Below are 26,747 nucleotides of genomic sequence, written 5' to 3' on the forward strand. Positions count from 1 at the left end.
CTCTGACTTTTCTGCGATCCCCCCCGAGGTCCTGTCCCCTCGCCCCTCAACGGAAGACTCGGAGGTACCTATGCAACTCGGGGCCTCCATGTCCCCTCGACAACGTAGGGAGTTTCGCAGAATGAATGGTCTCTGCTTCTACTGTGGGGACGACAAGCATCTACTGAACACCTGTCCCAGGCGCAAGAATAAAAAGCCGGAAAACTTCCGCGCCTAAGTGATCATCGGGGAGGTCACTTGGGCGCACAGGTATTTCCCGTTAATGTGAAACGCAATAAAATTTTGCTTCCCTTTCAGGTCTCGTTTGCTGGCCGGTCTGCCACGGGCAGTGCTTTCGTGGATTCTGGCTCATCTGCTAATATCATGTCCGTGGAATTTGCTATGTCTCTAAAGATGCCTTTTATTGATTTACCTTATCCTATCCGTGTAGTAGGTATCGACTCAACTCCCCTTGCTAATGGTTATTTTACTCAGCATACTCCTGCTTTTGAACTCCTGGTTGGCTCCATGCATTTGGAGCAGTGCTCTGTACTGGTGATGCAGGGATTATCGTCTGATCTGGTATTAGGTCTTCCCTGGTTGCAGTTGCATAATCCCACGTTTGATTGGAATACTGGGGAGCTTACCAAATGGGGTAATGAATGTCTTATGTCATGTCTTTCTGTTAACTCTATTTCTCCCCGGGAGGAGGTAAACACGCTTCCTGAGTTTGTTCAGGACTTCGCCGATGTGTTTTCTAAGGAGGCCTCCGAGGTGTTGCCCCCCCATAGAGATTACGGTTGCGCCATCGATTTGGTGCCTGGTGCCAAGCTTCCTAAGGGTAGGATATTTAATCTTTCATGTCCTGAACGTGAAGCTATGAGGGTGTATATCCAAGAATGCCTGGCCAAGGGTTTCATTCGCCCCTCGACTTCTCCTGTAGGTGCTGGCTTCTTCTTCGTGGGGAAGAAGGATGGTGGTCTTAGGCCGTGCATTGATTATCGTAACCTGAATAAGGTCACCGTAAGGAACCAGTACCCACTTCCTTTGATTCCGGATCTTTTTAATCAGGTTCAGGGAGCCCAATGGTTTTCCAAGTTCAATCTACGGGGGGCATATAACCTTATCCGCATCAATGAGGGGGATGAGTGGAAAACTGCGTTCAACACACCCGAGGGTCATTTCGAATACCTGGTCATGCCCTTTGGGTTGTGTAATGCCCCTGCTGTCTTCCAGAATTTTATTAATGAAATCCTGAGACATTACCTGGGTAATTTTCTTGTTGTGTACCTTGATGACATACTGGTGTTTTCCAAGGACTGGTCCTCCCACGTGGAGCATGTCAGGAAGGTGCTCCAGGTCCTTCGGGAGAATAATCTGTTTGCTAAGACTGAAAAATGTGTCTTTGGGGTACAGGAGATACCATTTTTAGGGCAAATCCTCACTCCTCATGAATTCCGCATGGACCCTGCCAAGGTTCAGGCTGTGGCGGAATGGGTCCAACCTGCCTCCCTTAAGGCGTTACAGTGTTTTTTAGGGTTCGCCAACTATTACAGGAGATTTATTGCCAACTTCTCGGTCGTCGCTAAGCCTCTTACGGACCTTACTCGCAAGGGTGCTGATGTCCTCCATTGGCCCCCTGAGGCCGTCCAGGCCTTTGAGACCCTCAAGAAGTGCTTTATCTCGGTCCCCGTGCTGATTCAGCCCAACCAAGAGGAGCCATTTATTGTGGAGGTTGACGCATCCGAGGTGGGAGTGGGGGCCGTCTTGTCTCAGGGTACCAGCTCCCTCACCCATCTCCGCCCCTGTGCTTACTTCTCTAGGAAGTTTTCGCCCACGGAGAGTAACTATGATATTGGCAACCGCGAACTTCTAGCCATTAAATGGGCTTTTGAAGAGTGGCAGCACTTCCTGGAGGGGGCCAGACACCATGTAACGGTCCTTACGGATCACAAGAATCTGGTTTTCCTAGAATCGGCCCGGAGGCTTAATCCTAGACAAGCTCGGTGGGCACTATTCTTTACCAGATTTAATTTCTTGGTTACCTATAGGGCTGGGTCCAAGAATATTAAGGCTGATGCTCTGTCACGTAGTTTCATGGCCAATCCTCCTTCCGAGAAGGATCCTGCTTGTATTTTACCCCCTGGTATAATCGTTTCTGCCACGGATTCTGATTTAGCTTCTGATATTGCGGCTGATCAGGGTTCAGCTCCCGGGAACGTCCCTGGGGACAAACTGTTTGTTCCCCTGCAATACCGGCTAAGGGTACTCAGGGAAAACCATGACTCCGCTCTATCTGGTCATCCTGGCATCTTGGGCACCAAACACCTCATTACCAGAAACTATTGGTGGCCTGGATTGCCTAAAGACGTTAGGGCTTACGTCGCCGCTTGTGAGGTTTGCGCTAGGTCCAAAACCCCTATGTCCCGACCTGCGGGCCTACTACGTTCCTTGCCCATTCCCCAGAGACCTTGGACCCATATCTCCATGGATTTTATCACCGATTTGCCCCCATCTCAGGGCAAGTCGGTGGTGTGGGTGGTAGTAGACCGCTTCAGCAAGATGTGCCACTTTGTGCCCCTTAAGAAGCTACCTAACGCCAAGACGTTAGCTTCTTTGTTTGTGAAACACATCCTGCGTCTCCATGGGGCCCCAGTCAATATCGTTTCTGACAGAGGGGTACAATTTGTTTCCTTATTTTGGAGAGCTTTTTGTAAAAAGTTGGAGATTGATCTATCCTTCTCCTCCGCCTTCCATCCCGAAACTAATGGCCAAACGGAAAGGACTAACCAATCCCTGGAACAATATTTAAGGTGTTTCATCTCTGACTGTCAATTCGATTGGGTCTCATTCCTTCCCCTTGCTGAATTTTCCCTGAATAACCGGGTCAGTAACTCGTCAGGGGTCTCCCCGTTTTTCTGTAATTTCGGGTTTAACCCAAGGTTCTCCTCCGTTTCCCCTGGTTGTTCCAATAATCCTGAGGTAGAGGATGTTCATCGGGAACTGTGCACTGTCTGGGCCCAGGTTCAGAAGAACCTAGAGGCGTCCCAGAGCGCACAAAAGATTCAGGCTGATAGTAGACGTTCTGCTAACCCCCGGTTTGTCGTCGGGGATTTGGTCTGGTTGTCGTCCAGGAACTTGCGCCTTAAGGTCCCGTCCAGGAAGTTTGCTCCCCGATTTATTGGACCTTATAAGATCATTGAAGTCCTCAACCCTGTATCCTTCCGTCTGGAGCTGCCCCCATCCTTTCGCATACATGACATCTTCCATGCCTCCCTCCTTAAACGCTGCTCCCCGTCCTGGTCCCCCTCGAGGAAACCTCCTGTTCCCGTTCTCACCCCTGAGGGGGTGGAATTCGAGGTGGCCAAGATTATGGACAGTAGGATGGTCCAGGGCTCCCTCCAGTACCTGGTCCATTGGAGAGGATACGGGCCGGAGGAGAGGACTTGGGTACCTGCCCGTGATGTTCACGCTGGGGTATTGATCAGGAGGTTCCACCTTCTCTTCCCTACTAAACCGGGTCCTCTTAGTAAGGGTCCGGTGGCCCCTCATAAAAGGGGGAGTACTGTTAGGGATCTGCCAGGTACTACGTCTAGGTATACTCCTGGGATTAATCAATCCACACCTGAGGCCAGACCTGTTAAACTGACACCGTCTCCCACCAACCAGGGTGGCAGGCTCAGGAGTGGGAGAGCCTATCGCGGCCTGGTCAGTCGGAGTTAGCTCCGCCCCCTGTCCTTTATTACCTGCCGTGTTCTCTTCCTCAGTGCTTGTAATTCTTCTGATTCCTGGCCTCACTGCTGCTTGCTCCAGCCTGCTTCTGCCGTGCTTCTGCCTTGCTGCAGTTCCGCTTAACCTGCTTCGCTTTGCCCCTGGCTTGCTTCCTTCTCCGTGCTCACGTTGGTATACTCCACTTCATCCTGGTCCTGACTACTCATTCACCGCTCCGTTTCCTCGCGGCGTTCCGTGGGCTACTGCCCCTTCCCTTGCGTGTTCCCTGTTTGTTCTCCCGTGCACTTAGACAGCGTAGGGACCGCCGCCCAGTTGTACCCCGTCGCCTAGGGCGGGTCGTTGCAAGTAGGCAGGGACAGGGCGGTGGGTAGATTAGGGCTCACTTTCCCTTCACCTTCCTCCTGCCATTACACATATCTTCTACATAATGTGATCGGTGCTGTAATGTAGATTACAGCAGTGTTTGTTTGTTTGTTTGTTTTAAAAACGATCAATTTTGACAGAGTTATGACCTATTTTAGATTTATTCTAATGAGTTTCTTAATAGACAACTGGGCATGTTTTTACTTTTTGACCAAGTGGGCGTTGTATTAAGAGAAGTGTATGATGCTGACCAATTAGCGTCATACACTTCTCTCCATTCATGTAATCAGCACATAGTGATCCTGCGTTGTTCACTATGTGCTGTCACATACTCACACATTAACGTTACTGAAGTGTCTTGACAGTGAATAGACATCGCTTCCAGCCAGGACGCGATGTCTATTCAGAATCCCGACACTTTACAGCACAGCAAGAGTGATTTCGCTGTTAGCTGTGATTTACAGCGTGATCTCGCGAGATCACGCGTGCTGTCATTAAGTCCCACACAAACGTTACCGAAGTGTCGGGATTATGAATAGACATCCTGTCCTGGTTGGAGGTGATGTCTATTCACTGTCAAAAGTAGAAAAATACCACAGCACCGAACCGCCAAAGCGGTGCACGCCTCTTCAGAACCCGGTCCAAGGTCCCCATTATCGGACAGAAAAACGGACAAGGAGGCAGCACTTCAAAAACTCAGAAAACCTTTAATCACCCATGCAACGTTTCAATCCCTCAGGACCTTTCCCAAGCATGCTTGAGAAAGGTCCTGAAGGATTGAAACGTTGCATGGGTGATTAAAGGTTTTCTGAGTTTTTGAAGTGCTGCCTCCCTGTCCGTTTTTCTATTCACTGTCAAGACACTTCAGTAACGTTAATGTATGAGTATGTGACAGAACATAGTGAACAACGCAGGATCACTATGTGCTGATTAGATGAATGGAGAGAAGTGTATGTGATTGGTAAGCGTCATACACTTCTTTACAACGCCCACTTGGTCCAAAATTAAAAACACGCCCAGTTGTCTATTAAGAAAGTAATTAGCATAAATCTAAAATAGGTCATAACTCCGTCAAAATTGATAGTTTTTCTATATAAAAAACACTGCTGTAATCTACATTACAGCGCCGATCACATTATGTAGAAAATAGGGCACTTATAATGTGGTGACAGAGCCTCTTTAAGGACCTTTTACACAGGCCAATTATCGGGAAACGATCAGCCGATGAACGAGCAAACGCTCATTCATCAGCTGATTGTATCGTTTTAAATGCCTAAAGAATTATCGTTGGCAGCACATCTCCCTGTGTAAACAGGGAGACGCGCTGCCGACATGATACAAATGTATGGGGACGAGCAATCGTAGTAACGAGCGCTCGTCCACATACATAGCTCCTTGTGAAAGGAAAAAAAAGTGACGATCAATGAGCTGTCTCGTTGATCGGCGCTCGTTTACACAGCTCACGTCAAGCCGTGTAATAGGACCCTTAGTATATCTCTCACTTTGACATTCACAGAACATCTGAAGTCTTGGGACCTCAGGATATCAGCAGGCAAAAAAAAAAGGTTTTGCAGTTATCATAGCAACAAATCAGATCCCACCTTTACCTTTCTAACCTGAACTGGAAAAATAAAAGCTGGCGTTTGATTGGTTGCTGTGGATAACTAGTAGTCTTTGTACCTGCTGTCAGATGACCAATCCGTGACACTGTGAGAGAGGTTGGCAAGCTCGGGAGCGCTGCTATAGGACAGCACAGGGAGGGCGGTACAGGGGCCGGGCACACAGGAGGAGGAGGAGGATTAGAGCAATAATAACACAAGCGTTGAGGGGGAGCGCTGCTGATGAGGATGAGAAGTGCAGACATCTAGGAGGGGGAGGAGAGTCTTATACTAGGGGATAACGCCGAGGTTTTGTCCCATGATAGCGGCTGCTCAAGTCATACACCGCCGTTGGATGTGCAGTGTCTGCTGGGCGCGTAGACAAGCGAGCTCCTTGTAATAGAGCAGTGCTGTACTGGCTGCCATTACACGATAGTGCTCAGCGCGGTTACCCTCAAGAAGGGAGACATGAAGCCGTGTGAAGGATCCTGGAACAAGCAGCACGGTGCAGCCGGGGATCAGCACCGGCTGCAGGAGGCGGGGAATGATAGGAGCGCGGCACGGTGTGCAGATGCTGGGGAGGAGGAGAGGTGCTCTGAGGGGCGGCAAGCTGCCGAAGACCCATGGAAGGAGTGCATGGACATCGCAGTAGAGCTCGCCCTCAGGGCCAGACAGGTGAGCGCTACATATGGCTGACAGCTGAAACCATCATTTCAGCCGGTTATCACTTCATGTATATGTGAGCATGGTCTACACCAAAATGTCTCCCAAGAGCCTCCCCATACATATTCTCTGCAACATCTCCTTTACAAAAGGCATCCTTATGTCACTAGTGCTATAGGAACGTCTTATAGGTTGCGCTCCGCAATAATTCCCAATCTCCAAGACAATGGGAATGTAGAAATAAAAGATCAGACCAGTAAGAGTTGTCATGGCAGTCTGCATTATATTTCCCAACAATCTCCTGTATTTGGGAACTATTGAACAGTTCTGTATCGTATTCAGGTGATTCTGCTGGAAAGCCACGCCCCTTTTACTCAGAGGACAAGCCATTTGTTTTAGTAAAAATGCAAAACATGTAATTTTTATGCAATAAATTATTTATGCTCCCCAATTCGCCTGTGAACTAAAATTATTATTTTATGGCACAAATGAACATTATAGAGCTGTGGGGAACCCCTCTATGACTTGGCACAGCTGTGTATTACGTGGTCACCCATTGGGCTGTCAAACACTGACAGCGCTGATTGGATAGTGTCGGACGGTGTAGAGATGACCTATTGACAAGGGGAATGGTAACACCCAGTTGTCAACTTAGGCCTCATGCCCACTTCAGTGTTTTTCTTCAGGGTGCTAGCCGTTTTGCTTACGGCTAGCACCCTGACCCATTCATTTCAATGGGGCCCGGCACACTTCAGTTTTTTTTGACGGTCCCATTACTCCGTTATGACCAAAGTAGAGCATGTCCTACTTTGGTCCGAGATTCCGTGACCGTGAGGCCCATGCAAGTCAATGGGGCCATCAAAAAAACTGAAGGCACACGGAAGGCATCCGTGTGCCATCCGTGTATGACGGAGCCGTTGCCTAGCAACAGCCGGGCGGGCAGAAATACATTACAGAAATATTACACTAATCGGCAGCCACTTCTTTCTATCAATCACTGATAGAGAAAAGAGGCTGCTGATTAAAAATAAAATAAAAAGCAGTTCATATGTACCCGGTCGTTGTCTTGGTGACAAGTCCCTCTTCTTCCTAGAGTCCGACCTTCCTGTATGACGCGGCAGCCTATGATTGGCTGCAGAAGCCGCTGTAGCCTGTGATTGGCTGCAGAGGCGTTCATGTGGGATGAAGCGTCATCCCTGGAGGCCGGCCTTCTGACGTCACCCTGACTTGCGTGACCGCCACTACAGCCTGTGATTGGCTGCAGCGGCGACATAGGATGAAACATCATCCCTGGAGGCCGAATAGGAGGAAAGTAAGTATGAACTTATTTTTTTTATTTTTAATTTCATTAAAATTGTATTTTCCGAGTGCCGAGCATGGTACTGTCCAGGGTGCTGAAAGAGTATGGTTCTTCAGCACTAGTCACTGTCCAGGGTGCTGAAAGAGTTACCGCCGATCAGTGCAGCCCATTAACTCTCAGCACCCTGTACAGTGACTAGCGCTGAACAACCATGCTCTTTCAGCACCCTGGACAGTACCATTCTCGGCGCTCGGAAACGGAAACACGGAGTGCACACTGGTGTACACACGGCCGCTAAAACGGGCACACGGATCCATCAGAAATGGCCGTGAAAGCGGTGATGGAAGTGTGCACGAGGCCTTATTCATACGTTTCAAGGAAGCATAACAGAAGAACGGCACAATGCACCGTTCTAAGAATCGGTGCACCAACATTGTTCTTTTAAGTGTTTACTAAAACAGGCATGTCCGGAAAGCTGACTGGTCCTTTTTAAGGCCTTTATTTTGATAAGTTTAATAATAATAGAACAAGACCTGAAACAAATACAGACAAAGAAAGCGGCATTCAGTAGTCAACTTAAGTGGAAATATTCTTTGGATAAATTGTCACCTAAAGAGACAAATAACTCTTAATACAAATATCCTACTCTTTGGGTATGAAACTTTCACAGAAATTACAGCCACATCATATGAAGGAGGGGGAGGAGCCATTGGCACATGGGTCAGAGCACTGAAAGCAGGGCAACACCCACTGAGCTCTGAACTTGAAGCTCCACAATTAGGCATGATATTCATACAGGTTCATCTAAATGATGGTCTAAAACGTGCTGATGATTTTGAAGGGGCTTCCCCTCTATGTTGTCCATATGACCTAGTAGAGCATATGGACAGGGTTTATCTTCATGAGACAGCCCTTTATAGCCTGGATCCATTATTAACAATTCAAAAGCTTCTCGTGGCTTCAGAGTGAACAGTTTTTCATCATTTCAAGTATTTCATTGTTCTATACTTTTTTTTTTTTTTCTATTTTTTTTCATGTGATATATTGTGAATGGGGATTTTTTGGTTTCTTGAGGTATTTTGACAACAGCTGGTGTAATTGCATTCCGAGAAGCCATAAAAATGCCAGTGCATAGTAATGAACTGTACATATTAATGGCTGCTGGCATTGAAGCATATGATGTCTGATTTTGAGGTGTTTGTTACTACCTGACCTATGTACATGATTCTGCAACACTTGTGTCTGCTGCCAAGGCAGCGTTATGCATTGAATGTGAACAGCAATCGTCCTCCATGAAGTGAAGGTCACCATGAAACTGCAGATCACACTGGACTCCAGCTAATAAAGACGCTGGTTTAGGATGCTCGGCCATTTCATTTTTTTCTTTTCTCCTCAAGGTTGGGTAACTATCTTTTTGCATTGATATTTCGCAAGGATTGTGTTGTAGACCTTTGTAATTGAATGGCCGCTTGATAATCTCTTCCTTACACCTTACACATTTATATTCAATTTACTTTTCAGTTACTTTCATTACATTGACCCAAGCTACTTTCCTTTTAGAATTGTCATATTCTCAGTATTTTCCAATTCCTGTCAGAAAAGCTATTTTCGTACGACAGAAACTTAATTCTATACTCTCATTGTTCAAATCGCCTTCTGATCACTTTTACAGACCCCAGTTCAAGATAGCTGTGCACATTTCTTTCTTGTATCAATCGATTACTGTTCTGTATGAAATACCTCACCAGAAAGATGTTACATGCAAAACAATGGAGAATTGTGTTCCTAATCCGTGTGACGGTGCATTGTGGGGGTTAAAAAAACAAAACGTCATGACTTTAGTGCAATCTTTGAGGTATTTGGTGCATTTCTCAATAACATTTCCGTGTGAACCCAGCCTGTTCATGATGTCTGCCATAATATTTGATTGATAAAGTCACAGCTCTTTATTTAATTGTTAGTCATATGGGCCAGTCCATCCAGAAGTATATCTGTCTGTAGTGAAACTGTGCGTAACCGTTAGTGTATGTGCACACACACTATTTACGTCCGTAATTGACGGAAGTAATTCGGCCGCAAGTACCGGACCGAACTCAGTGCAGGGAACCGGGCTCCTAGCATCATAGTTATGTACGATGCTAGGAGTCCCTGCCTCTCTGCAGGACGACTGTCCCGTATTGAAAACATGATTACAGTATGGGACAGTTGTCCTGCAGCGAGGTGGGGACTCCTAGCATCGTACATAAGTATGATGCTAGGAGCCCGGCTCCTTGCACTGTGTTCGGTCCGGGACTTGCGGCCGAAATACGTCCGTCAATTACGGACGTAATTAGTGTGTGTGCACATACCCTTAGCCTAGGGCGGATTATCATTGATCTGACTGAGATGTGTCCAGTATTGCACACAAATTTCAATGTGGCGCAAAGTATTTCCTTAGCAGCTACTCTGAAACCCCTGAAACTTGTAAGGGTGCAGTCACACGTGGCGCATTTGCCTCGTATATCCGCAGCATAATAATACGCTGCAGCAAACTTTACAATGTAATTAAATGGGAAAAATATTCCGCAGCACAACAATTGAGAAATTTGCCTGAGTTACAGAATATTTTCCCCGTAAGATTATATTGTAAAGTTTTCCGCAGCATCTTTTTAACTGCGTAAATACGAGGCAAATATGCCGCTAGTAATACAAATGACTAGTGTGTGCAGCGTTACAGCAATACATTACTAAACACTGGTGTGCTAATCCTGTTTATTAGTTGTGAGGCAGAAACCTATCGGAGCCCTGTCTTCGAGTTACAGCGTGCAAAAAAATGCTCTATTTCTTTGTTGTGGCTTGTTTTGTTTCTCCTCTGACTTCATACAACTAAAATGCAATTGTTTACAGTAACTCATCTTCCTGGCAGGTGGTCAGAAAAGCTATGATCGAAGAAAAGAAGGTGACTACTAAAACTTCAGTGGTGGACCTTGTGACAGAAACTGACCATTTTGTGGAAGACCTGATCATTTCTGCTCTAAAGGAAAAGTTTCCCTCTCACAGGTAAATTATCAAATTGCGTGTGTGTGTGTGTGTGTGTGTGTGTGTGTGTGTGTATATTTGTGTGTGTGTGTGTTTATTATTTATGTATATATATATATATTAATCTCACACACACACACGTAGTTTGTATCCGTCAAATGTGGACACCTTTTCATTCCATGCTTTTTTTTTTTTCTATCTTGTGGACTTCTATTGAAGACATGATAACTTTAATAGAACATATATGGAATTAAGTGGTAAACAAACATAAATTCGTTTTTTATGTTAGATTCTTTAGATTCTTCTAAGTAGCCCTCTTTTGCAAAAAGAACTGTGGGAGGGATCCTCCAGCTCACCTTGGATGCAGGTTTTCTGCACTCTGCGCCTGGATCTCTGTGACGGCTCACGGTGTTGAAGACCGGAACAAAACGAACAAAAGTAGAGGATCCAACGCAATCATTTAAAATAGAACATGGTTCCAATTTTATTGGGATAGTTAAAACAGAATCAATCCCGAGTGTAGTATTTGGAAATAGGTAGAGAGGTGCCTACGCGTTTCAGATGCTCACCGTGTCCTTCCTCATGGCTTTTTTTCTTGTTCGTTTTGTTCCTAGCCCTCTTTTGCTTTGATGACCGCTTTGCACATTGTTGGCATTCTCTCGATCAGCTTCATGAGGTAGTCACCTGGAATGGTTTTCAATTAACAGCTATGCCTTGTCAAGAGTTAATTTATTGAATTTCTTGCCTTCATAATGTATTTGAGACCATCAGTTGTGTTGTTCAGAGGTGGGATTGGTACACACTTCTATAAAGTTTTGCCCTATTCAACTAATGTTCTAATACAGATTATGGCAAGAACCACTCAACTAAGTAAAGGGAAACGACAGTCCATCGTTACTTTTAAGACATGAAGGTCAGTCAATCCGGAAAATGTCAAGAACTTTGAAGGTATCCTCAAGTGCAGTTATAAAAACCTTTAAAAGCTATGATGAAACTAGCTCTCATGAGGACCGCCCCAGGAAAGGAAGACCAAGAGTTACCTGTACTGCAAAGGATAAGTTCATTAGCGTTACCAGCCTCAGAAATCGCAAATTAGCAGCACCTCAGGATTAGAGCCCTCATAACTTCTGCACAGAGATCAAGTACCAGACACATTTCAACATCAACTGTTCCAGAGGATACCGCAAATATCAGGCCTTTATGGTCAAATTTCCGCAAATAAGCCACTACAGAAGAACAAGAAGAGAATTGCTTGGGCCAAGAAACATAAGGAATGGACGTTAGACCAGTGGAGATTTCTATTTTGGTCTCGTGAGTCAAAATTTTCGATTTTTGGTTCCAACCGCCATGTCTTTGTGAGATGCCAAAAAAGTGAGCAGATGGTTTCTACATGTGTGTTTCCCACTGTGAAACATGGAGGAGGAGGTGAGATGGTGTGGGGGTGCTTTGCTGGTGGCACTGTTGGTGATTTTATTAAAAATCAGCATGGCTACCACACCATTCTGCAACGACATGCCATCCCATCTGATTTGCGCTCATCATTTTGTTTTTCAACAGAAAAATGACCCCCAAACACACCTCCAGGCTATGTAAGGGCTATTTGACCAAGAAGGAAAGTGATGGAGTGCTGCGTCTGATTACATGGCCTCCACAATCGCCAGATCTAAACCCAACTAAGATGGTTTGGGTAGAGTTTAACCGCAGAGTGGAGGAAAAGCAGCCAATAAAGGACTCAGCACCTCTGATCTCCTTCAAGACTGTTAGCAAACCATTCCAGGTGACTACCTCATGAAGTTGATTAAGAGAATGCCAAGAGTGTGCAAAGCTGTCATCAAAGCAAAATGTGGCTACTTTGAAGAATCTAAAATATTAAACATAATCTGATTTCGTTTTAAATAGGAACAATACTTTCAAACTTTTGATATGTAAATAGAAACCTATCAAAAGTTTGGTTTGGTGGGAGTCCGGGTGCTGAGACCCCCATTGTTGCTGAAACTAAGATGCAGAAGCGCCCAGCTGAGCGCGTTGCTCCATCGTCTGTGATCAGCGCTCATAGTCAGGCTGAAGGCTGCTTATATAGAACGTCTGAGAGCCGTCTTTAGCTTGACAGGGACCGCCAATCACAGCCCAAGGTACATGCCGCTCAGATGAGCGCTTCTGCACCTTCGTTTTAGCAACGTTGGGGGTCTCGGCACCCGAACCCCCACCCATCCAAACTTTTGATTTTGTTTCTGACATATCGATAGTTTGATAAGTGTAGTCCCCGAGCGGATGGAAAATAGCAGCAGATTACAGTAGCAGCAAAGTGGGTGTGAATGGGAAAGTGTCATCCACACGCTGCGTAAAATTTCAGTCCTGAAATTCACCTGCAGTGCGTATTTCTCGTTCCGCAGCATGTAAATTCCTGCTGCGGAAAGTGGACTAAATTGCTCCCAGACTTGGAAAAAAAAAAAAAAAAACACCCCAAAATCCGCACTCTATTTTGCAGTAAAATACATTGAAAATGATGCGGCTTTTCCGCAGCGGAATGTCTGCTAGTTTTATCAGAAATGCTGCAGCAATTCCGTTACGTGTGGACAAGCCCTAACACTTTTTTTTTGTTTACTGCTTGAATCCATATGCTTATAAACAAATGTCTCACAGGGACAGGTAACTGGTTGGGTACAACCAACATTGGTATACGGCACCCCCAAAATGTCAAAGAATAGCAGACTCGCTGATAGCATAGCATATATTGAGAAGAAAAGAGTCCAAAAGCTACATATAGAGTACAAAAACTAATTTTATTACATATAATTTACATGAATAATTGATAAAAAACATGGCGAGGTTTCTAAAAAGAAGTATGCATGTGGGTCACTCTCAAATGGTATATAACAATGGGGACATGAATATAGTTAGATGTAAATGACAGAGGAACATACAAGTGTACAGTGTAATGGTAAATACTTGCAGAAAAAAACCTGCTGTCTGTCAGATTTGTAGCTCACACTGATATATCCATATCATCCCAGAAGGGGAGGGTAGGTCATCCAAGGAAAATAACCCCTTACTCAAATGCACATCTAGCAATTTGAACAGCACCAATGATGTTTGGGGGGAGAACAACATAAGACCTTAGTGTCAAAATGAATGTACCGTACAAAAAATCCCTGAAGAACAAAAAAGTACCATCCAGTCCAAATATAGCTGCACTCTGTATGCTGAGGAAGCTGATACAGCGAAACGCGCGTTGGGGTGGCTATCTACTGTGTACGTGGATCACGACTTTTACCTTTCTAACTATGGGTGAGTGTACTCTCTTTGGCTCTATCTGGTGATTCCAGAGTAGTAGCCCTGCATATCCTGTATACCCTGCATACAGAGTGCAGCTATATTTGGACTGGATGGTACTTTTTTGTTCTTCGGGGATTTTTTGTACGGTACATTAATTTTGACACTAAGGTCTTATGTTGTTCTCCCCCCGAACATCATTGGTGCTGTTCAAATTGCTAGATGTGCATTTGAGTAAGGGGTTATTTTCCTTGGATGACCTACCCTCCCCTTCTGGGATGATATGGATATATCAGTGTGAGCTACAAATCTGACAGACAGCAGGTTTTTTTCTGCAAGTATTTACCATTACACTGTACACTTGTATGTTCCTCTGTCATTTACATCTAACTATATTCATGTCCCCATGGTTATATACCATTTGAGAGTGACCCACATGCATACTTCTTCTTTTTAGAAACCTCGCCATGTTTTTTATCAATTATTCATGTAAATTATATGTAATAAAATTAGTTTTTGTACTCTATATGTAGCTTTTGGACTCTTTTCTTCTCAATATATGCTATTGAATCCATATGCGTTTCTTCATAGTTTTTATTATCTTTTAAATGAATATACAATGTAGAAAAAAAAAGAAAAACCATGGAATGAAAAGGTGTCCACACTTTTGACTGGTACTGTGTATATAGAATTTATTTACATTAAAAATGTTACAAAGTTTATCAGATGTGCGCTACTTTTAAAATAATTGTGTTCCCATTAATGTATTTGTTCTGGTTTTGTTTTTTTAAACATTGTAGCTATTTTTATTTTAAACTTCCCTTGAGAGCAGCCATATTGGAGACACATACTTTCTTCAAGTGATGACTGTAAAGACAGTACAGCAGAGTGTATGCACTTTATGGCAGATGAAGTGGAAATAAAATGACAGAGAAATATCATAGATTATTACAGAAAGTGATTGAGTACTGTACAGCCACTCCCCGGAGATAAGGGAGTGAAAAGAGAGATGCATACAGTCTCTTATCTGTGTGTACAGTGTTACTATCTTACTTTATCTAGGCCTCGAGCAGTAAAAAAGTGCTTTCATTTAGGCTCTATTCACACGACAGGGTCCGAGTGTCGGCCGATGAAAACGGGCGTTTTGGTCCGTTTTTCTCTGCCGTTTTGCATCCATTCTGTTCTGGGCCGTGATTCCGTTAACGGACGATTTTGACCCGTTTTGCATCTGTTTTTTTTCCCGGTCAGTTTTAAAAACGGATGAATTCCATTTGTAAATTTTTTGCCACACGCTTCCCTCTGTAGATAATGCCACACACTGCCCTCTGTACATACTGCCATGGCCCCCGGTAGGTAATGCCACACGCCCCCCCCGGTAGGTAATGCCACACGCCCCCCCCGGTGGGTAATGCCACACGGCCCCTCCCCGGTGGGTAATGCCACACGGCCCCTCCCCCGTGGGTAATGCCACCCGGCCCCCCCCCGGTGGGTAATGCCACACGCCCCCCCCCCCCCCGGTGGGTAATGCCACACAGCCCCCTTTTACATAGCACCCCCCCATAGATGGCACCCCTTACCTTCCTGTAGATAGCGCCACTGCAGGGGATCGTTCCAGGAGAAGTCCCTGACTTCAATTCCCATATATGGAGAGTGAATTCAGGGACTTGTCCTGGAGCGGAAACACCGGCCACAGCGCCGGGGATTCCGCTTCAGAAGTCCCTGACGTCACTTTGTCCATATATGGGCTTTGGAGTCAGGGACTTCTCCTGGAGCGGAAACACCGGCCACACCGCCGGGGATTCAGAGTAGGGGACCGGGCCAAGAGAAGTCCCTGCTGTCACTGTCCATATATAGACAGTGAAGTCAGGGACTTCTCATGGAGCGCAATCCCCGGCCACAGCTTCGGCAACGCTGTGGCCGGGGATTGGGGATTCTGCTCTTACAGGGAGCAAAAAATACCCTCCTCCTCCTCGCATTCACTTCGCACTGTGAGGAGGAGAAGAGCGTGAACGAGCGGCAGAAAGCTCGGCCATCAGTCAGATCACATCCGAGTGACAGCCGTTCTTTACACGGCCCCATAGACTTCTATGGGGGCTGGCAGAACGACCGAAGATAGAGCATCTTCCATTTTTTGACAGTCCCATTTTTTTGGGGGTCTATTGTTCCTACTTCGGACGCTAGCTGATGCTCTGCTCAGGGACCCAAGCGATAAAAAGTGATAACACGCCGACACGAACAGCACAGGAAGCAAGCCCTCAGTCACGTTGGGATATGTCGGCACGTCCTCATTATTAGAAAAGCTCCAGGACTTCCGGGAACAATTCACGAGGTTTGAACTGCACGATTTAGTACAGATTTTTAAATTAAAGTACATTAGTAAGTTACTTCTTTTCACATAAATATATTATTGCAATGCAGTTTTTGGTCCCTTTTAAAGGGGTATTCCCATAATACTAAATCTTCACTTATCCACAGTATAGATTATAATCTACTGGCTTCTGGGGGCCCCACCGATCATCAGAATGGGGGTCCCAATCCCCCCCACATACCTCAGTGAGGAGGACATCGAATGGAGCGGCGGTTGAGCATGTGCACTACCGCTCCGTTTAATGTCTATGGGAATAATGGAAACGGCCTAGTATAGCACTTGACTGTTTCCGTCATTTTCATAGACTGAATAGAGCTGCGGGCGCATGCTCAACCACCACTCCATTCAAGCACCTTCTTACTGTTGGGGATGCAGTGAGGAGGATCTGGGGTTCTCACAATCGGTGGGGGTCCAAGCAGTGGGCCCCTCGCGATCAGAAAATGGATCACCAATCCAGTTGATAGGTGATTGATTTATGATTTTGAGAAGGCGCCTTTTAAAGGCTATATAAACTTTTTAAGGCAGTTTTTATTTTATTTTTTGGTTATAAATTCATGTTACTTTTTATTGTATTTTGAACAAGCTTTGAATTTGGTCTTATTAAAAAAAAATTTACTTTTTAAGATGGTTTTCATGTATCCTGGATACATAGATACTGTGTCTTGCGGTCAAAGCTGAATCAACCAGGTCTGCAGGACTGACTGGTTCGGTGAACACTGGTCAGATCCAGCTATTATCGATCACTCTAAGTTCATGAACTTAGATGTGATCGATAATAGCATCCTGCTGGCGCTTACAGAAGTAGTCAGTCCCGCTGACCTGATTTGATTCAGCTTTGACCGCAAGATACAGCTTCTGTGTATCCAGGATACAAAGAAACTGTATCTCTCAAAGTACAACATTTTATTTTTTTTAAATAAAACACATTTTAAAACTTTGTTCAAAATAAAGCATTTGTTGAAAAAAAAAATTGCCTTTAAAGGTTTACATAGGCTTTAAGGCTATGTTCACATGGCGTGTTTTTTGTCTCCGTTTTAATGTATATGCCCAAAAAAAAAAATCTAACGTATGCATTAAACAAAGACTGTAACGGATACCTAACAGTCACACGTAAGCCATTATGGCATTCATCTGTTTAACCGAGTGCTTCAATTATTTAATGATGGCTGTTTAACATATGCCTGCAACACATGGTATACAGTGGCATCTGTTACCCATAAGCTGCCATGTTTTTTTTGTTTTTTTTTACTGTACTCCATGGAATGGAAGTCTCTACTACGCTCTTCCTTTTTTTTTTTTATGTGGTATACAGACATAATAGCTTCCAGAAGAAGGCCAAAAGGACACTTTTGGCCTCCATCTGACAATTGAGTATTTTGGACAAGTTTAGCCTGTTGGAAGCTTTCCCCAAAACAAAATATCTCATGTGAACAGGGCCTGTAGGATACATTTCCTTTTAACCACTATACTCTAGAACTCTTTAAAGGGTAAACCTAATTGAATAGCATGTCTGAGTATAACTGTGAATTTTCTACTTGCCATGATTACACAAAAATAGGTCAGCAGCTTTCTGTATATTCAGCAACAAAAAGGCTCTATCACATCAAATCGCCTGTACGTGAAAATTTAAGAAGTAAAGAATAGTTATATGTTGTATTTTTATCAGCTTTTACCTTTTTCTGATGTGAAAATTATGCCATGAACTAGGTTTCTTAAAAATAACCTGTCCATTCTCCTGACGTGTGTCTGCTTTAGTAAAGGCTTGTATTACACATGAAATTACCATTCTGGAACATCTTTTATTTAAAGCTAAGTTGTGTTGTTCCTTTGTTATTCCTCCCAGAATTGTATTAATAAATTGTAAACTTACTTCCGGGGGCGGCGCCCGATGGTGCAGCACACACGGCTTGTGATGTGCTGAGAAGGATACTCCCATACTTTACGTGTGGCTGACGGACTTCCTGAGATGGTGGCAGGGATGCAGCCCTCACGCCCGTAGTGAGGATTTAGCGAAACGGTCTGGCCTTGGCGCCGAGGACCTCTGGCACCCGTGCACACCTCTTACCTGGTAGTGGCGTCCTCTCCATGGGAATAGAACGTGTTATCTACAGGGGGAGAAGCAGCAGCCTGCTGGATGTCGCCTGGAAACACTGTGAGCCGTCTCCTTCTCACCTCCATATTGGAGGATAAGATGGAGCGATACCTCGAAAGGCACATCTAACGACCAGAAAGGAGAGCCCTATACAGCAAAAGGGTATATGCCCATTGTGAATAAACGCCAAAATCTAACCATGTAAAATGGAAATTCATCTATGTATCTGACCATGTTGTATAATTTGTTGCATCATTTGGTCCAAACGCTTCTTTTTCTGCAATGAAAATCGCCGCCATAGTTAGACTCTAGAAGATGCTGTAAGACAGATTGGAAACGGTATGAGAGAACATTATACTATAATGAGTCTTTGATTCGAATGGGAGTGACTTATGAGAGCGGCATGCGACACTATTTGGTTTGAAGTGAAGTCCATGCAATTAAATCATACATACCATATTATCTGAAGAAGCGTGGAAACCATATTGGAACCGCATACACCATTATATATCGCTGTCTGATAAAAATCTGCATATACTTCCTTATTATCTAGACATTTAAGCACAGCCGTCTATAAATAAGGAAGAAGGATATATATGCAAAGAGGCTCTGAGATTTTCAAATCCCACTATTATATAAAGGTGGCTGCCGGCGATTTTCATCATTGGAAAAAGGCTCTAATGGAGTAGAGACCTGTAATAGCGTCTTTAAAAAGAACAAAAAGGGAAAAGAAGGAAAAATTGTCTATTTATATCTGGGCTAGAGAAAAGGGTGCGCTACGGGTTCAAAGAATAAATATAAACCAGGAATCGGTGGGGAGGTGTAGAGAGGAGGGGGAGGTAAAAAAAAAAGTGGAGCTGGAGTAAATAAGGGGGGCCTCCGCTTGTATTTGAGGGTTCAGAGGTGAGGTTTTTTTTTCTCCCTTAACCTCTTAGTGACCATCCTATTTTAGGCCTTAATGACCAAGCTATTTTTTACATTTTTCCATAGTCTCATTCAAAGAGCTATAACTTATTTATTTTTGTATTGACATAGCTGTAAAAGGTCTTGTTTTTTGCGGGACAAGTTGTATTTTTTTAATAGCACCATTTTGGGCTACATAGAGTTTATTGATTAGCTTTTATCAATTTCTTTTTTTTGGCGGGTAATAGAAAAAAAAGCAGCAATTTCGCCACACTTTTTTCCGTCCTAAATTCACACTGTTTACCGTGTGGTATAAATAAAACAAACTCTATTCAATGGGTTGTTATGATTACAATGATACCAAATTTATATAGATTTTGTATGTTTTACTACTTTTACACAGTAAAAACATTTTGTTTCAAAATTATTTGTTTTTGTCTCCATATTTCAAGAGCCATAACTTTTTTACTTTTTATTTTTCCACCGATGCAGTTGTATGAGGGCTTTTTTCTTTGCAGGACGACTTCTAGTTTTTATTGGTATAATTTTGGAGTAGATGCGACGTTTTGATGACTTTTTATCACATTTTTTTTAAGGCAGGATTCACCGAAAACATCAATTTTTGCATTGTTTTTTATTTTATTTTCAACGGCGTTCACCGTGTAGGTTAAATAATGTAATAACTTTATAGTTGGGATTACGGACGCGGCGATACCAAATATGTGTAACTTTTTTTTTTTTACTTCGTTTTAGTTTTTTTAATAATAAAGAGTTTTGTAAGGGGACCTTTTTTTTTTTTTTTTGACTTCATTAGACCGATCTTATCGCAGAATGCCAGTGGGAGGAAAGGGAGCCCCCTCGCTCCAAAACCACTCAGATGTGGCGCTTGCTAAGGAGCACCGCATCTAAGTGGGTTAAACTGGCGAGATCGATACTGATATTGATCTCGTCCGTACGAGCAGGGCTGCTCCCAGAGCAGGGAGATTTACCAGCTCCCAGAGCAGGGAGATTTACCAGCTCCCTGCTTTATTCCGATGCAGCACCGTGAAAAGGCGTAAGGCCCGTTAGTGGCCGCCATGAAAAGGCGTATTGGCGGTCACTAACTGGTTAAGAAAAAGGGGAAAATAATAAAAATGCCTAAAGTTAACTTGCAGAGAGTCCGAGAAATACAGCGGAACCACATATAGCGGACTCTGCTAAAAGCACCCCGGAGAAGGGGGGGGGGTGAGAGGTATAAATATGACTTCTACATCTAGACAATCGATGGGAGGAGCCACAGTGGAAAGCTTACCGATGCAAAAAAAAATAAATAGCACAAGCTGTGGTAAGAGAAATATTGGCAATGATGGATGATATTATAGATAGAGTGGTCCAAAAGGCCTTTACAAAAGTCAGCCAAGATATAGAAGAACAACGAGAGGTGGAATGTCTAGAGCAAAAAGCGTCAACTATTTAGGATGAGTTGGAGAGTTTACACTGCCAATTGCAGGCTATGTAAAAGGAAAAAGGTCAATCAAGGATAAAGTCAATGACTTGGAAAATAGGTCTAGACAAAATAATATCCGGATAGTGGGCATCCCAGAAAGGGGTTCTAATACAGCCCTAAGAGAGATGGTCTCTAAAGAGATACCTAAGTTATCAGGGCTCAAGAACAGTTAAATTTGAAAGAGCCCATAGACTTGGCCCAACAAAGCCAGAGGAGGAAGGTAAAAGACCCAGAGTGGTTGTTGCAAAAATTGAGGATTTCCTGGACAAACTTGAGATTGTTAAACAAATAATATAGAGACAAGAAAGAGCTTCTCTGGGAAGATAAAAAAAACTACTAATATTCCCCGACTACTCTTTGGAAACTAGTACGAAAAGGAGAATTTCACCAATGTGTTCGGGACTGTACAAAAAACCCATAAATAAATAATAAATACTTATTACAGCTAATGTAGGGTCACTGGAGAGCAATTGGAATAGTAATTGCTGTCGGGGAAGAAAGGAAGTTGATATGGGATGAGGGGGGGGTGGGAAGGAGGGAGAGGGTCCGTGCAGAACCCTTATGTTTAATCTCTCTCTCTCTGTGAGAACCAATGACTAACATGAACTTTGTCTCATGGAACGTAAGAGGAATGGTTGCCCCGATAAAAAGAGAAAAAATATTGAAGCATCTGAAGAGGCTGAACACACTTAGCCTTACTTCAGGAGACCTCTCTCAGAAAGAGATTCAAAAATTAAGGAAAGGCCGAGTTGGACAGGTAAGAGGAAAAGGGACAATTCAACGTAAAACTGGCGTGGCTATGCCATTTAATAAAAATTTAAATGCTGAGATAATCCCTACCGAATTTTTGGAAGAGGGAAGATCGATGCGTAGCTTGATCAGGTATTGGATTAACCCCTTCCCGCTCCTTGACGTACTATTATGTCATAGCAGCTGTATCGTTCGCGCTCCATGCCGTAATAGTACGTCTCGGGAGTAACGGCCGTTTCGGCCGTCCTCCCGACACATACAGGAGCTGTGACGCTGCTGTCTTGTTCAGCAGCTGTCACAGCTCCTACAGCGGGGACCGATCGCTGTGTCCCCGCTGATTAACCCCTTAAAAGCCGCGTTCTATAGAGATCGCGGCTTTTTAGGGGTTAAGCTGCCATCGCCGGCCTGCTACGCGATAGCGGCCGGCGATGGTGACTATGGCAACCGGACACCAAACAATGGCGTCCGGCTATGCCATAGACGGAAGCCTAGTGGGTCCTGACAACGTCAGGACCCACTATGCTTGCTGTCAGTGAGTAGCTGACAGTTCTAATACACTGCACTACGCATGTAGTGCAGTGTATTAGAATAGCGATCAGGGCCTCCTGCCCTCAAGTCCCCTAGTGGGACAAAGTAATAAAGTAAAAAAAAAAGTTAAAAAAAGATGTGTAAAAATAAGAAAATAAAAGATTTAAAAGTAATAAAAGTAAAAATCCCCCTTTTTCCCTTATCAGTCCTTTATTATTAATAAAAATATATAAACAAACAAATAAACTATACATAATTGGTATCGCCGCGTCCGTAACGGCCTGAACTACAAAATTATTTCATTATTTATCCCGCACGGTGAACGCCGTAAAATAAAATAATAATAAACCGAACCACAATCACAATTCTTTGGTCACTTCACCTCCCAAAAAATGGAATAAAAAGAGATCAAAAAGTCGCATGTACCTAAAAATGGTACTGATTGAAACTACAGTTCGTTACGCAAAAAATAAGTCCTCGCACGGCTTTATTGATTGAAAAATAAAAACGTTCTGGCTCTTAGAATAAGGTAACACAAAAAGTGAATTATTGTTTACAAAACGTATTTTATTGTGCAAACGCCATAAGACATAAAAAAAAACTATAAACATCTGGTATCGCCGTAATCGTATCGCCACGCAGAATAAAGTGAATATGTCATTTATGGCGCATGGTGAACGCTGTAAAAAAAAACGAAAAAAAAACCAATCGTACAATTGCTGTTTTTTAGTCACCACGCCACCTAAAAATAGAATAAAAACTGATCAAAAAGCCGCATGCACCCCAAGAAAACTACAATGGATTCCTCAAGGGGTCTAGTTTCCAAATTGGGGTCACTTTTGGGGGGTTCCCAATGTTTTGGCACCACAAGACCTCTTCAAACCGGACATGGTGCCTAATAAAAAGGAGGGCTCAAAATCCACTAGGTGCGCCTTTGCTTCGGAGGCCGGTGCTTCAGTCCATTACCGCCCGAGGGCAACATATGGGATATTTCTCTAAACTGCAGAATCTGGGCAATACGTATTGAGTTGCGTTTCACTGATAAATCCTTTTGTGTTATAAAAAAAATGGTATAAAGAGGATTTTCTGACAAAAAAAAAATGTAAATTTCACCTCTACTTTGCTCTAAATTTTTGTGAAACACCTAAAGGGTTCATAAACTTTCTAAATGCTGTTGTGAATACTTTGAGGGGTTTAGTTTCTAAAATGGGGTATTTGATAGGGGTTTCTAATATATGGGCCCCTCAAAGCAACTTCAGAACTGAACTGGAACCTAAAAAAATAAATAAATGAGGCAATACTTCGCTTCTTACATTATACTAATAATAAGCCGTGCCCACCCCGAGATGACCCCAGTTTTGACCGTTTGTATAAACGGAGACCCCTATTAGACCGTTCCAGTGCCCGGTTTTCCCAAGCATACACCCCAGAGAAGTGTATTTCTATTGATGAGTCCCTGGTACATTTTAAAGGGAGGGTTCAATTCCGCGAGTACCTGCCGGGTAAGAGGGCAAGGTATGGCGTGAAGATGTATAAGCTGCGAGAGTGCATCAGGGTATACCTACAGGTTTAGGATATATGAAGGAAAGGCCACCCCCAAACCAGACTGCATCCTGGACTACAATAGGTACATGGGAGGTGTGGACTTGTAAGATCAAGCCCTGAAGCCCTACAGCGCCATGCGGTGTGGTATAAGAAGCTGGCCGGGCACATCATACAGATGGCATTGTACAATGCGTACATGCTACGTCGATGTGCAGGCCAGACGGGAACTTTCCTGGAATTTCAAGAGGTGATTATCAAGAACCTAATCTTTAGGGACCAAGAAGGGGGGGCACCCAGTACTTCTGGAAGCGAGCCCACACGCATCGTACCAGGGCAACACTTTCCAGGAGAAGTTCCCCAAACTGGCAAGAAGGGAAAAAGTCAAAAGAGGTGCAAAGTCTGCTATAAGAGGGCGATAAGGGATGACACAATATATCAATGTGACACGTGTCCCGAATAACCAGAGCTCTGTATGAAAGTGTTTTAAAATTTATCATACATCCCTAGGTTTATAATTTACCCCAATTTTACTTACCCTGATGCACTCCGCACAGCTTATCCCCCCTCGTCTTTCCCCTCTGAGCCCTGCTGTGTGCCCAGGCAGCTGATAACAGCCACATGTAGGGTATTGCCATACCCGGGAGAACCCACATTACAGTTTATGGGGTGTAGGTCTCCGGTCAAAATGCTCACTACACCTCTAGATGAATGCCTTAAGGGTGTAGTTTTTAAAACGGGGTCACTTCTTGCGGGTTTCAACTGTACTGGTACCTCAGGGGCTTCTGCATACATGACTTCGCACTAGAAAATCCCCAGTAGGCCAAATGGTGGTCCTTTCCTTCTGAGCCCTCCCATGGGCCCAAACGGCAGTTTATCACAACAAATGGGGTATTGCGGCACTCAGAACAAATTGCGCAACAGAATGGGGTATTTTGTTTCTTTGTGAAAATAAGAAATTTTCAGCCAAAACTACATATTATTTGAAAAAAATAATTTTGTTTTCATTCCCAGCCCAATTCAAATAAGTTCTGTGAAAAAACTATGGGGTCAAAATGGTCACAACACCCATAAATGAATTCCTTGAGGGGTGTAGTTTCCAAAATGGTGTCATTTGTGGTGGGTTTCTATTGCTTTGATAGCTCTGGGGCTCTGCAAATGCGACATGGCACCCGAAAACCAATCCAGCAAAATCTGTACTCCAAAGAACACACAGCGCTCCTTTCCTTCTGAGCCCTCCCATGGGCCCAAACGGCAGTTTATCACCACAAATGGGGTATTGCTGCACTCGGGACAAATTGGGCAACAAAATGGAGTATTTTATTTCTTGTGAAAATAAGAATTTTTGAGCTAAAATTACATATTATTGGAAAAAATATATATTTTTTTAATTCCCAGCCCAATTCAAATAAGTTCTGTGAAGAAACTATGGAGTCTAAATGGTCACATTACCCATAAATGAATTCCTTGAGGGGTGTAGTTTCCAAAATGGGGTCACTTCTGGCGGGTTTCCATTGCTTTGATACCTCTGAGGCTCTGCAAATGCGACATGGCACCCGAAAACCAATCCAACAAAATCTGGACTCCAACAAACATATAGTGCTCCTTTCCTTCTGAGCCCTCCCATGGGCCCAAACGGCAGTTTATCACCACAAATGGGGTATTGCCACACTAAGGACAAATTGGGCAACAAAATGGGGTATTTTGTTCCCTGTGAAAATAAGAAATTTTGATCACAAATGACATTTTATTGGAAAAAATGACATTTTTTTCATTTCAGAGCCCAATTCAAATACGTGCTGTGAAAAAACTGTGCGGTCAAAATGGTAACAACAACCCTAAATGAATTCCTTGAGGGGTGTAGTTTCCAAAATGGGGTCACTATTGGGGGATTCCTACTGTTTTGACACCTCAACACCTCTTCAAACCTGGCATGCTGCCTAAAATATATTCTAATAAAAAAGAGGACTCAAAATGCACTAGGTGCTTCTTTGCTTCTAGGGCTTGTGTTTTAGTCCACGAGCGCAGTAGGGCCACATGTGGGACATTTCTAAAAACTGCAGAATCTGGACAATACATATTTAGTTGTGTTTCTCTGGTAAAACCTTCTGTGTTACAGAAAAAAAAATGAATAAAATTGAAATTCAGCAAGAAAAATGAAATTTGCAAATTTCACCTCCACTTTGCTTTAATTCCTGTGAAATGCCTGAAGGGTTAAAAAACTTTCTAACTGCTGTTTTGAATACTTTGAGGGGTCTAGTTTTTAAAATGGGGTGTTTTATCAGGGTTTCTAATACATAGGCCCCACAAAGCCACTTCAGAACTCAAGAGGTACCTTAAAAAAAAGGCTTTTGAAATTTTCTTAAAAATATGAGAAATTGCTGTTTATGTTCTAAGCCTTGTAACGTCCAAGAAAAATAAAAGAATGTTCAAAAAACGATGCCAATCTAAAGTAGACATATGGGAAATGTGAACTAGTAACTATTTTGGGTGGTATAACCGTCTGTTTTACAAGCAGATGCATTTAAATTCTGAAAAATTCAATTTTTTCAAAATTTTCTCTACATTTTGCAATTTTTCACCAATAAACACTGAATATATCGACCAAATTTTACCACGAACATGAAGCCCAATGTGTCACGAGAAAACAATCTCAGAATCGCTTGGGTAGGTTTAAGCATTCCGACGTTATTACCACATAAAGTAAAATATGTCAGATTTGAAAAATGGGCTCTGAGCCTTAAGGCCAAAACTAGGCTGCGTCCTTAAGGGGTTAAGGAAATGATGATTTATAACCTATATGCTCCAAATGATTCTAAGGTAACTCAAATATTTTTGTTGAAGTTAGCAGATTGGATAAATATGGATAACGCTCCGTATAAATTGATGGAGGGAGACTTCAATAGTTATAAGTTGTGTATTAGATTAGTCGGGTGCTAAATGTCAGCAGGGGGGTGCAAGGATGGGTTTATGAGGATTTTTATGGAGTCAACTCATATGGTCGATATGTGGAGGATCGATAACCGGGCGGAGGGAGTATACTTATTTATCTAAGGTACGTGATTCCTGGACTAGGATTGATCTCCTTCTCACATTCCCCTCATTAATATCAAGGGTACCAAGCTTCATGACCCATGAGGTAGAAATTTTTG

The 26,747-nt window shown here is 43.5% G+C and overlaps 1 protein-coding gene across 3 annotated transcripts in view; it reads left to right on the forward strand.

Moving 5' to 3' along the window:
- The first annotated feature begins 5,846 nt into the window (after nt 1–5,846).
- The window catches only part of IMPA2 (inositol monophosphatase 2), a 74,943-nt gene continuing 54,042 nt past the window's right edge, over nt 5,847–26,747 (forward strand). For 2 of the 3 annotated variants that reach the window (XM_075826440.1, XM_075826441.1), the window contains exons 1-2: nt 5,848–6,347; nt 10,541–10,674. In XM_075826440.1, coding sequence (XP_075682555.1) covers nt 6,141–6,347; nt 10,541–10,674 — 341 coding nt within the window. In that variant the 5' untranslated portion in view covers nt 5,848–6,140. Of the gene's footprint in view, nt 6,348–10,540; nt 10,675–26,747 lie in introns of all 3 variants that reach the window. The other variant, XM_075826442.1, reaches the window with a different exon arrangement.

Source organism: Rhinoderma darwinii, chromosome 5 (assembly GCF_050947455.1).
Source record: "Rhinoderma darwinii isolate aRhiDar2 chromosome 5, aRhiDar2.hap1, whole genome shotgun sequence".
In the NCBI taxonomy this organism is placed as follows: domain Eukaryota; kingdom Metazoa; phylum Chordata; class Amphibia; order Anura; family Rhinodermatidae; genus Rhinoderma; species Rhinoderma darwinii.